This window comes from Capsicum annuum, chromosome 8 (genome assembly GCF_002878395.1).
Source record: "Capsicum annuum cultivar UCD-10X-F1 chromosome 8, UCD10Xv1.1, whole genome shotgun sequence".
NCBI lineage: Eukaryota > Viridiplantae > Streptophyta > Magnoliopsida > Solanales > Solanaceae > Capsicum > Capsicum annuum.
Window position 1 is genome coordinate 156894494 of NC_061118.1, and position 14181 is coordinate 156908674.

The 14181-nt window shown below is 35.7% G+C and overlaps 2 protein-coding genes across 11 annotated transcripts; one reads left to right on the forward strand and one right to left on the reverse strand.

Moving 5' to 3' along the window:
• The first annotated feature begins 2551 nt into the window (after nt 1-2551).
• On the forward strand, nt 2552-8175 carry LOC107839752 (cyprosin). 7 transcript variants are annotated; one of them, XM_047394795.1, is made up of 15 exons: nt 2719-2877; nt 4108-4471; nt 4557-4617; nt 4693-4787; nt 4879-4991; nt 5096-5264; nt 5410-5449; nt 5798-5862; nt 5976-6089; nt 6165-6229; nt 6611-6631; nt 6809-6962; nt 7048-7167; nt 7660-7748; nt 7930-8175. In XM_047394795.1, the coding sequence occupies exons 2-15, from the start codon at nt 4121-4123 to the stop codon at nt 8012-8014; spliced, it is 1542 nt and encodes a 513-aa protein (XP_047250751.1). In that variant the 5' UTR covers nt 2719-2877; nt 4108-4120; the 3' UTR covers nt 8015-8175. The 7 variants fall into 7 exon arrangements, with proteins under 7 accessions (XP_016538858.1, XP_047250753.1, XP_047250751.1 ...); XM_047394796.1 differs by having other exon boundaries at nt 2721-2877; nt 4103-4471; XM_047394794.1 differs by lacking the exon at nt 2719-2877 and adding an exon at nt 2938-2993.
• A 724-nt stretch (nt 8176-8899) lies between these two features.
• On the reverse strand, nt 8900-13267 carry LOC107839753 (G patch domain-containing protein 8). 4 transcript variants are annotated; one of them, XM_016683373.2, is made up of 9 exons: nt 13120-13226; nt 12639-12689; nt 12271-12354; nt 11694-11889; nt 11420-11574; nt 11035-11178; nt 10796-10896; nt 10545-10698; nt 8900-9243 (listed from the first exon to the last, which is right to left on the reverse strand). In XM_016683373.2, exons 3-9 carry the CDS (start codon nt 12340-12342, stop codon nt 9160-9162), a joined length of 906 nt encoding a protein of 301 aa, XP_016538859.1. In that variant the 5' UTR covers nt 12343-12354; nt 12639-12689; nt 13120-13226; the 3' UTR covers nt 8900-9159. The 4 variants fall into 4 exon arrangements, with proteins under 4 accessions (XP_016538859.1, XP_016538862.1, XP_016538860.1 ...); XM_016683376.2 differs by lacking the exon at nt 12639-12689 and having other exon boundaries at nt 13120-13267; XM_016683374.2 differs by lacking the exon at nt 12639-12689 and having other exon boundaries at nt 12271-12357; nt 13120-13197.
• Nucleotides 13268-14181: the final 914 nt, after the last annotated feature.

Here is a 14181-nt window from a genome sequence, read left to right on the forward strand (position 1 = left end):
TCGAACGTGCTCGATTATATCCGAAACCTATCCGTTTTTGGAAATCTTTATATCGTTGGAAAACTTATTCAATAACCTTCGTATGGAACCATCGACGGGCAAATTCCGGTATAAATAAAATAAAATAAAATTAATTCCATATAAATAAGACCAATACACGTACTTGAATACGCCAATATATGTACTTGAATACGGGGTGTTACACTAGCCTTTTGCCTTAATTCGCGTCCTCCAGATCTTCCTATCTAGGGTCATGTCCTCAGTGAGCTGTAACTGCTCCATGTCCCGCCTAATCACCTCTCCCCAGTACTTCTTCGGCCTACCCCTACCCTGCCTAAAACCATCAAAAGCTAGCCTCTCACACCTACGAACCGGGGCATCCATGCCCCTCCTCATCACGTGTTCGAACCATCTCAATCGGACTTTCCGCATCTTATTCTCCACTGGAGTCACACCAACCTTTTCCCTGATAGTCTCATTCCGAACTCTATCCCTCTAGTCAGCCCACATATCCAACACAACATCCGCATTTTCGCTACCTTCATTTTTTGAATGTGGGAGTTCTTAACTAGCCAACACTTCGTTCCATACAACATGGCCGGCCGGACTGCCACTCTGTAGAATTAGCCTTTAAGCTTGGGCGGCACCTTCTTATCACAAAACACCCTCGAAGCGAACTTCCACTTCATCCATCCCGCCCCAATACGGTGTGAGACATCCTTGTCAATCTCACCGTTACCCTGAATCACGGCCCCGAGATACTTGAAACTCCCGAGATACTTGAAACTGTCCCTCTTACATACCACCTGTGATTCCAACTTCACTACCACCTCCAGCCTCACGTCATTAAACTTGCATTTCAAATACTCTGTCTTGCTCTTACTCAACCTGAATCCTTTAGACTCAAGAGTTTGTCTCCACATCTCTAATTTATCATTCACACCCTCCCGCGTCTCATCAATCAAAACTACATCATCTGCAAAAAGCATACACCAAGACACTTCTCCTTGAATACGCCGCATCAATTTATTTTGAAGGAATTTAATTAATTAAATGGAATACCTTAATTGCACATGATTAAGTATAAGATAGTCCTTGTCAGAGTTAAAAGGGAAAACGTTACCATCACTTCATATAGCTTAAAAATTAAAATGCACCATTATTGATCATACCCCCTTTGTCAACATCTTCGATAGGAGGAAATTTCTAGGTGATTTTCCTCAAGCACGCTTGTACTATCAAACAAAAAAGCTGCTATTGTGTTTTGCTCCATTTCAAATATTTTTCATTTTGTTTAAAATCTATGAAGTTGTAGTTGAAAATGAAGTTGTGTTTGATAATAAATTTTATCAAAAATATTGTAGAATAATATTCATATTTGAATGTATTTGAATTAATATAATTGCAAAAACGAAAAGTGAATCGAAATACTTTCTTTTTTTTTAATTTAAACCACAGATTCTAGTTGAATTTGAAATTTTAATGACCAAATACTAAATTTTAAATATAAGAAAAAATATTCTAAAAGAAAGTCAATACGTTTTATAGCCAAACGGATCATAAATATATCAGAAGAGCTCTTAAAATTTTAAATATTCATTAGGATTCTTATGTTAACTAGGCAACTTGTGTAAAGTACAAGTTCTTCCAATATAATAACGTGTTAAAGTCTATCCTTCCTAATCCTATTTTATTAATGAACTTGCTAATTTTAAAAGATGAATACTATTAATTACTAGTTATCTTTTTGAAAACTTTAAGTCAAGAGAATTGAATTATTCTGTAGGTGTATGGATATGAGCTTGAAATATAAATTAAAACTATTGTCTTGGATAGAGATTGATTTTGAAGCTAAATTTGTATTTAAATATGATATTTGAATTTTTAAAATTATATACTGTATTTTTTCCATAAACATCAACAATTCCTGTCACAACTAATGATGCTGCCAGAGATAACTCTTGCCGCCTGCCGGAGGATTGAGCAGGTGTGAACGTATTGTTTTTTTTTTTTTTTTTTTTGGGGGTAATGTAGGCTTGAGTAATTAATTAATTAAAATTACAGGTAAGTTTTAAATTTTTAAAAATTAAAATTTTACTAATATATTTAGATTTTGAAATTAAAATTTCAAATTAAGTTTGAAAATTAATTCAAAACAGCATAAACGAATATAATTTTTCTAACTAAAATTTTAAATTAAAATTCAAATTATATGTTCAAACACCTCGTTAGTTTCAATAAAAATTACTCAAAACGAAGAGGAGAGGTGCGGCATCCTGGCGCTCACGTAAAATAAAGTAGCATCACTTATTTCTCACCAAACAAAGATAAAAGTAGCTAACCACCAAAATAGAGAAACAACTTTCACAAAACAAATGCATGACATGTCAAAAAAAAAAATATGAATATACTATATCCTTAGCTCAAGTAACAAAAATATAAAAAATAATATGTAATAACAGAACGACACTACAACAAATAAGACTACTAGTAAGTACAATACTCCTATCTACTGACATAAATAAACTCTTCCCCACTAATCTCCTATGCAAATCGACCAAATACTAGCAAAGTGTCTAATTTGCAATAATTGTAAATACACTTTTCTTTTATACTCCTATTTGATAATTTATTTACTTTTCCCTTCCTTATTCCAAGCACATTTTTTTTTTTTGGTATAAATAAATAGGGTGGATTCACGTGTCAAACAGTACATGGTCATCTCACTTCCAAACTTGTGTAGTGTTGGCTATTCAGTTGGGAAAGGACAAATAGCAGTATCCCATAATATCTTCTCTTCACTGTTTCCTCCAAACTTCTCTCCAGCTTTCTATCTAAACTAAAAAAAGGTTTCTCCTTTAGCCACTGCTCTTTCAGGTTTGACCCTTTTAATCTTTATCTTCTTCTTTCTGATTTTCATTTTGCTATACAAGATTATAATCATCTGCTGATTTTGCAGTTGGATCTTCATCTCTTTTTGTAGTAGATTTCATGTAATAAACTTGTTTCTACTTCTATTTAGTTCAGACTGAATAATGATCTATTTTTTGTTGAGAGTCTAGTTGTTTGACTTGCTTCTCTTGTACCCTTGTTGTCAATTTTTGTCTCTTCATTTCTCATCCATGTACTTAGGCTACAAGATTGCTTTCTTTTTTCTCTCTGTGTATAAATGTTTTTAGTTTTTTTTTTTTGGTCCTTAAGAAATACTTGATTTGAGGGGAGTCTTTTTTACACTTACTGAAGAAAGAGGAAGGAGAAAGATGGGTCTTTTATATTTTTAAGCTAGGTTAAGTTAAAGCTACAAAAAAAGAGGCATCTTTTGTGATATCGTAAGTCTTTACCAGGTAAAAGATTAATAGGATGTTTCAAGATGATTTTTGTAGCTTGTCAATGTTTATTTTTAACTTATCTTGGAGCTAGAGGTGGCAAATTTCATATGTTAAGTTCTCGGTAAGTGTTGATAAGTCTTCATGGGAAGTGGATTGTATAAATGATAGTAATACTTTATAAAGGAAGTACTGGTTGGAAACTCCAGTTAATGCCGCCTCCTATTGTATTAATAATTAGAGTTTCTAACTTTAGCTTCTTATATAGTGTATAAAGACTTGAAAATTGATGCAGGAGTTCCAATTTAACTTCAAAAGTAGATTATCTAAAGTGTCTGATTTCCCCTCTTCTATGTTGTTGTGAGTATTCTGTAGGATTCCAATGTTACATGTGCAAAGAATTACATAAATATCGATCAGATAAAAGGACCTCCTTGTCAATACATTATTCTGTAAACTGGTATGATATGATAATTAGGGAGGTTTTGATACTCAACATATAGTATAGGAATATATAAGCATCATTTTTCTATTTAATAATAGCTTGATATCTGAGAAAAACTTCAATGAACATATTTACCGCAGATACAGATTTGACTGGTTCTCTTTCTGCATCTTTACTGAAGTCCTTTTTTTAGCTGTGGATTAAGTTAAGATTTCTCCTCTGTTAAGACAAGATTATTACGTCGTGGAAAACAGAATATCCCTGTTTAGTGTTGTGTTAACATTTTTGCCATCCACGCTTTGGTATTGTTTGAAAGTCTTTGGTATGGTAGTGCAGGCACTTTGCAAACATGGAAAAGAAGCATCTCTGTGCTGCTCTTCTTTTATTGGCCATTGCTTGCTCTGTGCTTCCTGCTTCCTCTGATAATTTGCTTAGAATTGGTTTGAAGAAGCACCACGTGGACGTTAATAGCATAAATGCTGCAAGAGTGGCTAGACTACAAGATCGATATGGGAAGCATCTGAATGGCTTAGAAAAGAAATCGGATGGCTCAGATGTGGACATCGTCCCCTTAAAGAACTACTTGGATGCCCAATACTATGGGGAGATTGGTATTGGTTCACCTCCTCAGAAATTCAAAGTTATCTTTGATACGGGGAGTTCTAACCTCTGGGTTCCATCATCAAGATGCTATTTCTCTGTAAGCTGTGCTCTTTGTTATATTAAGTTATTTACCCCTTCACTGATTTATCAGAATTTCTTTCTAACATTTGAGATGCTCTCAGATTGCATGCTGGTTTCACCACAAGTATAAAGCGGGCAAGTCCAGCACATATACAAGAAATGGTGATCATCATCTTCCTTTGTAGCTAAATATCTTTGTTTCCTTTAATGGTTCTGATGCTGTTTGTTATAATCAAGGGAAATCTTGTTCAATCCGTTATGGAACTGGATCAATCTCTGGCCATTTCAGTCAAGACAATGTTCAAGTTGGTGATCTTGTAGTTAAAGATCAGGTAAATTCTTGTTTGGCAACTGGTTCTCGACATCCCATAGTATGGTCCTTTCTTGTTTCCAACTGATGACAATTCTACATCAATTTTTCAGGTGTTTATTGAGGCGACACGAGAACCAAGTATTACATTTATAATTGGGAAGTTTGATGGTATACTAGGGCTTGGTTTCCAAGAAATTTCTGTTGGAAATGCTACACCTGTTTGGTAGTTCTCTGCCTATGTTTACTTCAGCTGTACCTTTTCTTTCTTGTTTCATTTTCTTCTCACCTTAATGGAGTCTGCTTGTCTTACTTCTGATCTACATGTAGGTACAATATGGTAGACCAAGGTCTTGTTAAAGAGCCTGTCTTCTCTTTCTGGTTTAACCGTGATGCAAGTACAAAAGAGGGAGGTGAACTTGTTTTTGGTGGAGTTGATCCAAAGCACTTCAAGGGTAATCATACTTATGTTCCTTTGACTCAGAAGGGCTACTGGCAGGTACTTCAAAGTTTTTCATTTTGCTCTTTTCTTCTACATCGGTTGCATTCGGGTTTTTTGGAGGGGGAGGCGATTGGTGGTGCGAACTAAAAGCAGCTCATTTGTTATGCTATCCTTCATCAATTATTTTCCTTTGCCTTTTCAGTTTAATATGGGAGATTTCCTTATCGGGAACACATCAACAGGTGAGTCTTTCCCATCTAATCCCGTGTAATCATCTATAAATTCACTAATAGAGAGTAGATTATCATATGCAAGAAATGGAGATTTCCCGCAACTTTGTATAACGGAAATGATAAATTGTACCTCTACTGCTTTGAGGCAGTAACACACTGTTATGCAGTTTTCACGAGTTATACACAGACATGTAGGCATATTAATAATCCTTCTCCGCACACCCCACTCCCAATGACCAAAAACAAACTTAGTATTATCCAAAAATGAGGTATATCTTCTCTCTTCAAAGGAGAATTTATAGGACTCTAACACAGAGAACGAGTGTTTTAAGTTTCGGTCATGTTTTTCCATTACAGGTTATTGTGCAGGTGGTTGTGCTGCTATTGTGGATTCTGGAACATCACTTCTTGCTGGTCCAACAGTATGTTCTATAATCTCTAACTTAATCAGTTGGTTTCTGTGCAAGAGTTATAGACTTTTGGACTTCCTCTTTATTTAAAACAATACTTGTAACTTATGACAAATCAACTTCAGACTATCGTGACACAACTCAACCATGCAATTGGAGCAGAAGGAGTAGTTAGCGCGGAATGTAAAACTATTGTTTCACAGTACGGAGAAGTGCTCTGGGATTTACTAGTATCAGGGGTTTGTTCCCTTTCCCTCTTCTGTTTATTTCACATTTCAGCGTGCTTGTAGATAAGACGTTATTGTGATATGCAGGTGAGACCTGATCAAGTTTGTTCACAAGCAGGTTTATGTTTTTTTAATGGAGCTGAGCATGTGAGGTACAACCACCTCCCCTTCTAGTTTTAATTACTCTTCCTGTTACGACACAGTTGACTTGACTCTCATATCATTGGGGAGGCTTCACAAAGTTTTGAGGGGATAAAAGTATAAACTACTTCTCGTATTTGAGAAATTACTGTTATGTTTATGTCTGCTCATCTTGTTCCATGCTTTATTACGGATATGTTTAATATTCCTTGTCTTGAGCCGGGGGTCTATCGGAAACACCCTTTCTACTTCTTCGGAGGTAGTGGTATGGACTGCGTACATCTTACCCTCCCCAGACCCCACTATGCGGGATTACACTGGGTTTTTTGTTGTTGTTGTTGTTGTACTATTATGATTAAAAATAAGCACAAAAAAATCATGAGAGTTTCCAGTGTTCTTGAACTTTTTATTAGGTGAGCCTCAAGGATTATCTGATTTCCACACACTATCATCTGATTTGGAATACTCAACAATATGAATTGGCCTGAAAGATGAGACTTGCAAATCCAACAGTATTATCTTCTTTGTACAATGAGCAGAAAGTTTTGCTATGTCAGACGTGATTAAACTAATGAACCGAATTCTTTCAGCTCTAATATCAGAACTGTAGTTGAAAGGGAAAACGAAGGAAGTTCTGTTGGTGAAGCACCATTGTGCACTGTCTGTGAGATGGCAGTTGTTTGGATTCAAAACCAGCTCAAACAGCAGGGAACAAAAGAGAGAGTACTGGAGTATGTGGATCAGGTAATAGTCACAACTTTATCTGATTTAGAAGCCAAGAAGTAGTGTATCAAATCGTCCTAATATTGATGGTTTTGATGTTCTACAGCTTTGTGAGAAATTACCAAGTCCAATGGGAGAATCTGTAGTCGACTGCAACAGCATCTCATCTCTGCCAAATATTACATTCACCATCAAAGATAAAGCTTTTGTGCTCACTCCAGAACAGGTTCCACTCCACGCGTTTTAGTTCATGTCCTTACACTGAATATTCGAGTATATTGTGGTACATATGTGATGGTACACAAACCTTAATATTGCACCCCAATTTTGTCATCTTTAATTCCAGTTAATCAGAAAGCAACCAGAGAAACTTGTAGTTCTGACCTATCTAAATATTGTTAATCACCATCGGAGTTTGTAAAACTACCTAGTTGCTTAAGAGATATTTGCTAAGCAACTGGAAAAAACCTATCCTATTTGCTTAAATAGAAATTATACCCTGAACTGTGATATTATTTGCTCAAACAATAATTATACCCGGAACTCTGAAGTCTGAGTGGCTCATGAAAAATAGGCCAAGGACATGTGACCGGTAATGAATGAGCAACTTTACTAAGACAAAGTATGACCAAGACCTACTGCGCAAATGCACTTTCTGCGTAACATTTGTTATGAAATGCCTTTGATACACCTGATAATTCAAAACTTTGGTTGACAGTACATTCTTAAAACTGGAGAAGGAATTGCTTCAATTTGTATCAGTGGATTTGCTGCTTTCGATGTACCACCACCTCGCGGTCCTCTTTGGTATGTTATCCTTGCACTTACAAGTATCAAAGAGTCAATGTGGACTACACTCATACTACTACATTACTCTAAGTAAAAAACTACAGAATCATGTTTCATACAAACACAACGCTTTCCACTTAGTTTTTGGAGCTAATATATGTTCCTGCTGTCCTAATGATGTTCATATATGTACTTGCAGGATTCTTGGAGATGTATTCATGGGGCCATATCACACTGTGTTTGACTATGGTAACTCCCAAGTGGGTTTTGCTGAAGCCGCGTAATAGCCTTTCTTTGTAATTATATGCCACTAGTTATTTCGTAGAATGGTAGAAGTATTGTAAAGAGATGATTGATACTGCTATGTTATTGTGTTGTATCTGACTATAATATGGCATACTAGTCGTCTTTTTCTCGACTACTTCGAATGCAACTTCTTATTAAACCTTGTGCATTTCTAAATACATGTGCTCTCAGTGCAGTAGTTATGACTTGCTCCTACTACAAGTAGAGTCGATAAGATGCAAGATGCTTATTTCTTCTCTTATTCCAATTTCTTGCTTGTGATGCAACTATGCAAGGGATTAGTTGATGTTTTGCAACAAGTAGGTCTAAACAGGATATGCCATATTTGACATTGATGGTATCTCGTGGTAAGAGTTCTCCAGACGGTCTACTTGTTTGAGTTAATTGAGTAAATACTCTCAATAGATTATCAAGTCGAATGTTACATGAGAACGTTTGATACCTTAGGTTGAATGTTATACGAGAATGTTAAATGAGTACAAGGCCAAGGGCTGGTATATATTCTACAGGAGAATACTTGTGGCACTGAAACAAGTGAGCTTTAACGTATGCCTAATACGATCAAAAGCGATCACATGAATGACATTTGACGAGTTGCAACATTCGTTGGGGAGGTGGTGTTTGGTTTAATCCTTCTGGAAAGGAAAGGATTTCATGAAGGGATATTGGGTGCAAGATCAATCAAACCCCAACTATTCAAATTTCGATTTTAAAAAAAGAACAAAGATATATCTCATTCTATTTTCACATTAAGCATTTGATATGTTCCCAGTACTAATCTCAAGGAAGGAGGATATTCAAAAAAATCAAATAAGATTCCCACTTCACATTGCCCACATTAATGACAGAATCAAAGGGCAAAATACAATGTAAAACACAAATTTTACCTCATAAATTTCGTCTAACATGTTCAAAATCATAGAAATACAGAGTACATGGTATCTATCTATCAAGTCCCGCTCAGCTCAGGGACAAACATCCTCCAGTCATTAAACCAAATAAATGCTCAAAAAGGATTACAATGTACAAATTAACGTAATACACCACCAACAGAAAATTCATTCAGGTTCAGTATCTTTCATTCATTGGTCTTCACTGATACCAGGCTTGTGTAGATGCACTGTTACTCCTCATCACTCTCATTGCTGAAGACGGATGCAACAGTTACTTTTGGCTTCTTTGCAGATTTGTTAACCAAGGTCGTCGCCTAATGGAGAAAGGGGGAAGAAGTTCAGGATCAGCTATAGATCAACCGAATCATTTCTCAGAACACTAAAAGAACAAGAAAAGATAAAGAAATTCACTTGTTTTATTTTCCTGTCCAGAAATAGGTACATGACTACTTGAGTGCATTTGAAGCATGTCTTTCACATTAATGATAATTAGATGTCATCATCTTCTCCTCTCTGCGAGCATTTTTTTGAGGGACAGCAGGAAGAGGCAACATATGCACCCCAAGACAGTTAACCAGACAGTATATCTCACAATGCATTCCATACATCTAAGTGGTCAGTGAAATAAGGAATCCTACATCCATATTATACTAGCATAACTTATCTCTTCTATTAAAGCTAATCCTCAGCAATCATGATCCACCAGAAAAATACCGTGCGAGTTGCATAATGGTTCTGCAGGATGTCACACAACCAACCTAGCAGGTTCACAAGGAAACAGAACAAATCAATTGGGTGCTCCCTTGTTTGGCACCCAAGGTGTGGCCTAGTACCAAAAAGACTAGGTGATTCCTTCCAATCTGCCAAAGCCTTGGTGGGCAAAGTTACTAGGTAACTGTTTTGGTGGGAGGTAGCGAGTACCCGGTGGAATAGACGACGCCACATCATAAAAAGAAAAAGAATCAATTGGGAGATCCCTAATTACATCTGAAAATCTCACTATATAACCATGCTTAAGAAGCTAATTCAAGAGTAGAGAATAACAACTCAAATACAAAGTCAAAACTTGAGTGTCATAATACGTTCACTCCTTTTGTCCCAACCATGATCTTGGAATTATTTAGCAGTTAAGCATGTTTCATGTATGCTTCTAAAAGTAGCATAGTATGATGAAGTAAAGAAACAAGTGATTTAGGGTATCCATGTTGCTTACAAAAACTGAAACTTAAAAAAAATGTGGAAGAGGCCTTAATCGAGTGTCCCTTAAAGGAATACATGCTCTAATTAAACACAAACAACCCTGCACCATGCTCTCACTCAATCTATCATATATATACAAGCACATGTGCACATACACATTGTGTTTTTAACTTTGAAATTTGATCTCTAGCATACAAGTACTTATCATTTTGCTTACAGCCCCGAAAGAGTTGAAGGAAGGAGTTAAGAGCACAAACTTGAACTACAAAGTCATGAAGCGTCTTCTTTCTCTCTCAACATTTCTAATTAAGGATTAGAAGTTTCTAATATCTCCTTGCACTGAGTTGAAAAGTCAAAAAACAAAATATAAAGAGAAAAAAAAAGCTGAGATAACCAGTAATCTAACTGTAATTACCTTTGACGAGCTTCCTTTAGCAGAAAATCCGAACTTCAAAGTCTTCCTCTGATCTTGATCGGCAAGAGCAGTCGCAGTTCTAACCGTGGAAAGGGCTGGAACATTACCCGCTTCCTCTGGTGTTTGCTGTTCTTGCTGCTTCTTATGGGCAGCCCTACATCAGTAAAAGCAAAGACAGATCATCAGCACGAAAACACATACCGCCACATCAGAGAATAAATGCAGAATGGCCTGCATGGAAAATATCATACATTTGGGCGAATTTTGCCATTTCCCTCTCTTGACGTTGCTGTTCTCTTTTCTGCCTATCATCACGACTACTTCCATGCATTTCTCTCATTTCCTTGAAGCGCTAGAATAGTAATAGAAGGTTAGATAGGGCTAAATGGAGGAGCAGAATGAAGATAATAAACGTTTCGTCTGAGGGATAATGATGAAGGTAACATCAAAGAACTGAAAACTATTTTGGGATTTTAAGGAAAACGATTACCTTCCTGTGATTATGATCATATGAACTGAGGTGAGCTTCAAACTCGATTGCTAATTTATATTGCTTGTTGCACAGCTCACAAAAGAAAGTCTTGCGTATTTCCTTCACGTCCGTTTCAATTTTGTGCTCGCGTTCTGCTAAAACCTGGATTTTCATAATGTGCAGGAAGCAGGCAGTAGAAGCCACCAGGTAATAAAAACTGCACGAAATTCTCAAGATCTTCCAAAGTTGGTATCCCCTTATATACCATTCCCATCAAAAGACACACATATATGCTATATGCTGCCTTCTGTTATTAAATGTATGTTCCAGGAAAAGTAAAATATCAAACTCAAATAGTCTAGTGCAACATAGTTAAGGCAACCTAAAAGTGTAAGAGGCATACCTCCCGCTTTTTGGCAAGTTCCTCAGTCTCCTCAAGTTCAATATCAAGCTTACGTCTTTGAATATTTTCTTCTGCTGTAAAGAAATCATCCTCTTCTTGCTTTCCGATCCCCAACTTTGGGTCTCGGATCCCTGATTTTATTGGCTCAGTAATTCCTAGTCCCCCAACGGAAGAAATTAATCAAACTACTTAATGCTCATGGATAAATTGCAGTAAATGTAACTTAAGAAGGTAGAAATAAATATGTCAAGCAATTTTGAACAAGTAACCTTACCTTGCTCATTTTTCCCAAGACCCTTCCCTTTCCAACCCATCTTCTGAAGAAGCCTGAATCCAATGTTAGAGGATGTCAACTGCGTATCTAAAGATGCTTGCTCCACATTTTCCAGGTCTACATTTTCCGTTGGTCTATGATTAATAGGAAGGCGAAAATCTTCAGCGAGATCCTCTAGAACAGAATTCTGATCAGCCTATGTTTCAAAAGGTCGAGAAACAACTTTATTAATTAAAATAGCTGAAGATCAAGATTTGTCCACATTACTAAAACTGCACAAGTGACGGAACATGGAAAAGTTGAAACAAACCAAAATTCATAAGCATCCTTAATTCCTTACAAGTCGCCTACAAAAACTATGATATTTTATCTTACTTCTCTTCTTTAAAAAACGAAAAACAAAAAGAATCTTTATACTATTAGAAGTCATCCCCTAAATGAGTTCTAAATAAGATTGAGAGAAAGTAATAGGAAAAACCAATAAAGCGGAACTTAACGAGAGATCCATGTTATCCATGTTGAATGAAGGAATTAGCCACGTCACAAAGCAAGTACAATCAGTATTCTAAGCTCTTACCTCCTCCATTTCTTGCTGGCGCTTATCTCTCATGCGCATGTCTGGCCTACCATTGAACCATCTATCATCCATACCTATTTAATACTGCTATTCACACAGGGCAAACAACAAAGTTACTTACCAGCCGAGATAGAGTACAAAAAAAAAAATAAAAGAAATCATTGCACATAAGTAACAAAGTGAGAATGACAAAACTGAACCAAGTCCAAAACCCGGAGTGCTTAAAAAATCACATGGTCCCATCTACAAGTGGTGATCCAGGATTTTCACTAAGGGTGTTCGAAAAATAAAAAATAAAAAATAAAAAATAAGAAATAAAAATATAGTGCTTGGAATTTGAACATGGAATCTCAAAGTGAATTTTGAACCTCCTCAACCACTGAGCCAGCTTCTAGTCTTGTATTCAGGGGATTCAAAACCTATATATACACACTAAAAATTAAAAAAAAGAACACCATAAATACACAGCGTAATTTTTTGCTGAGGGGATTCGAATGAACACCCTCGCCCCCTCCTAGACTCGCCCCTGCTTTCTGCCATTTTATTTAAGTAATTTAAGTGCAGTTCTTGGATAAAGTGATTCGGAAAATAGTTTCTTGGGATAAATCATTTTCACTATACTCTTTACGACAACGGTTTAATCAATCGGAAAACAGAACATTGCAAAAATCGTAAGAATCCAATAATAATAGTACCTACCGAACCAATCGAAATCAAAGGTAAATAAACGGACTTAATTTTCAACGATTCATTAGGTTCACGTCTACGCCCAAACGATAAATCAGAAGAAACTAGGGCTACGAACAGAAATTGAAGGCAATAAACACGAATAACGAAGAAAACTGATACCTGATTCAAACAAAATTCAGCGTTTGTTGAGCGAAAGAGAAAAGGGGAAAGAATCTAGGGTTAAGTTCACCCAATCGGGACACAGTTGCCTTGAGATTTTGCCACGTTATATTTTCGGGTCGATACAGTTTGACCCGATTCGACCCAAATCTAAACCCAACAAAACTATTTTTATTTTTTTTTTCTTTTGAAATGCTTTAATAATTGAATTTAATTATTGTTACATATGTAAAATACGAGCCATGTATTAAGTCTTTAATTCTTGTTTTTCTTTTTTTTATCTTTCATGTGTTGGATAGAATTATAGGTTGCGTGTCAAAAGTATTTAAAGTTACCTATCAAATCACATATTTAACATAGAGATAGAAGTAGAAGTTTCTAAATTCGATTTATATTTTAATGATATTTCAAGAGATATTTTTGAATAACATTCGGTGTATTTTATTGTAAAATAATACACACGAATTTTCGATTGTTATAAGGAAATGTCCATGAGTTAGAAGGCATCTTTAAAGATAAATAACTTTTACGTACAATATATCATTTATAATATAGTTCATTATTAATGCGATCCTATCTAATTATATTCTGCACTAAAACATCAAAGAAAGGAAAATTAGCTTTCAAGAATCAAATAAAGCACGGCATTAAGGGTAATTGATAATTTTAACTAGACAAATTAAAATGAAGTTGGTAGGATGCCCATCTAGAACTTAAAATTTCTAAGTGAATTGCACGCAATTTCATGCCAAACATGCTAATTACCATTGATATACAAAAGGTTCTATGATTCTTAAAGAAATTTTATTAAATTTAAGTGCTTAAACAAGAAAAGAGTTAAAGCCAAAGGTTGATGCCTAATCCTCATTATATATTGTGTTTGTGGAGTGGTGTGGTCCAAAAAATATTGACATTTGAATGCAAAAGGAGATATTTGTTTATCAACTTTTTTCTTTTGGAGTAAGATTTGTTGTATAGGCTTATTGTAGCTTATGAGGCACAACTCTACTCATTATCTATCTACTATTACTACATAAACTATGAAAAAGTATCACCTTTTAC

What these genes read in the sequence shown, in the direction of transcription:
- LOC107839752 (XM_047394794.1), top strand. An exon ending in TATCGGGAACACATCAACAG is followed by an intron (nt 5,450 to 5,797) that starts GTGAGTCTTTCC and finishes TTTCCATTACAG; the next exon opens with GTTATTGTGCAGGTGGTTGT. An exon ending in CACTTCTTGCTGGTCCAACA is followed by an intron (nt 5,863 to 5,975) that starts GTATGTTCTATA and finishes AATCAACTTCAG; the next exon opens with ACTATCGTGACACAACTCAA.
- LOC107839753 (XM_016683376.2), bottom strand. Translation starts at nt 12,342, where the DNA reads ATGGATGATAGATGGTTCAATGGTAGGCCAGACATGCGCATGAGAGAT. An exon ending in ATGATCATAATCACAGGAAG is followed by an intron (nt 10,897 to 11,034) that starts GTAATCGTTTTC and finishes TTACTATTCTAG; the next exon opens with CGCTTCAAGGAAATGAGAGA. An exon ending in CTAAAGGAAGCTCGTCAAAG is followed by an intron (nt 9,244 to 10,544) that starts GTAATTACAGTT and finishes TTTCTCCATTAG; the next exon opens with GCGACGACCTTGGTTAACAA.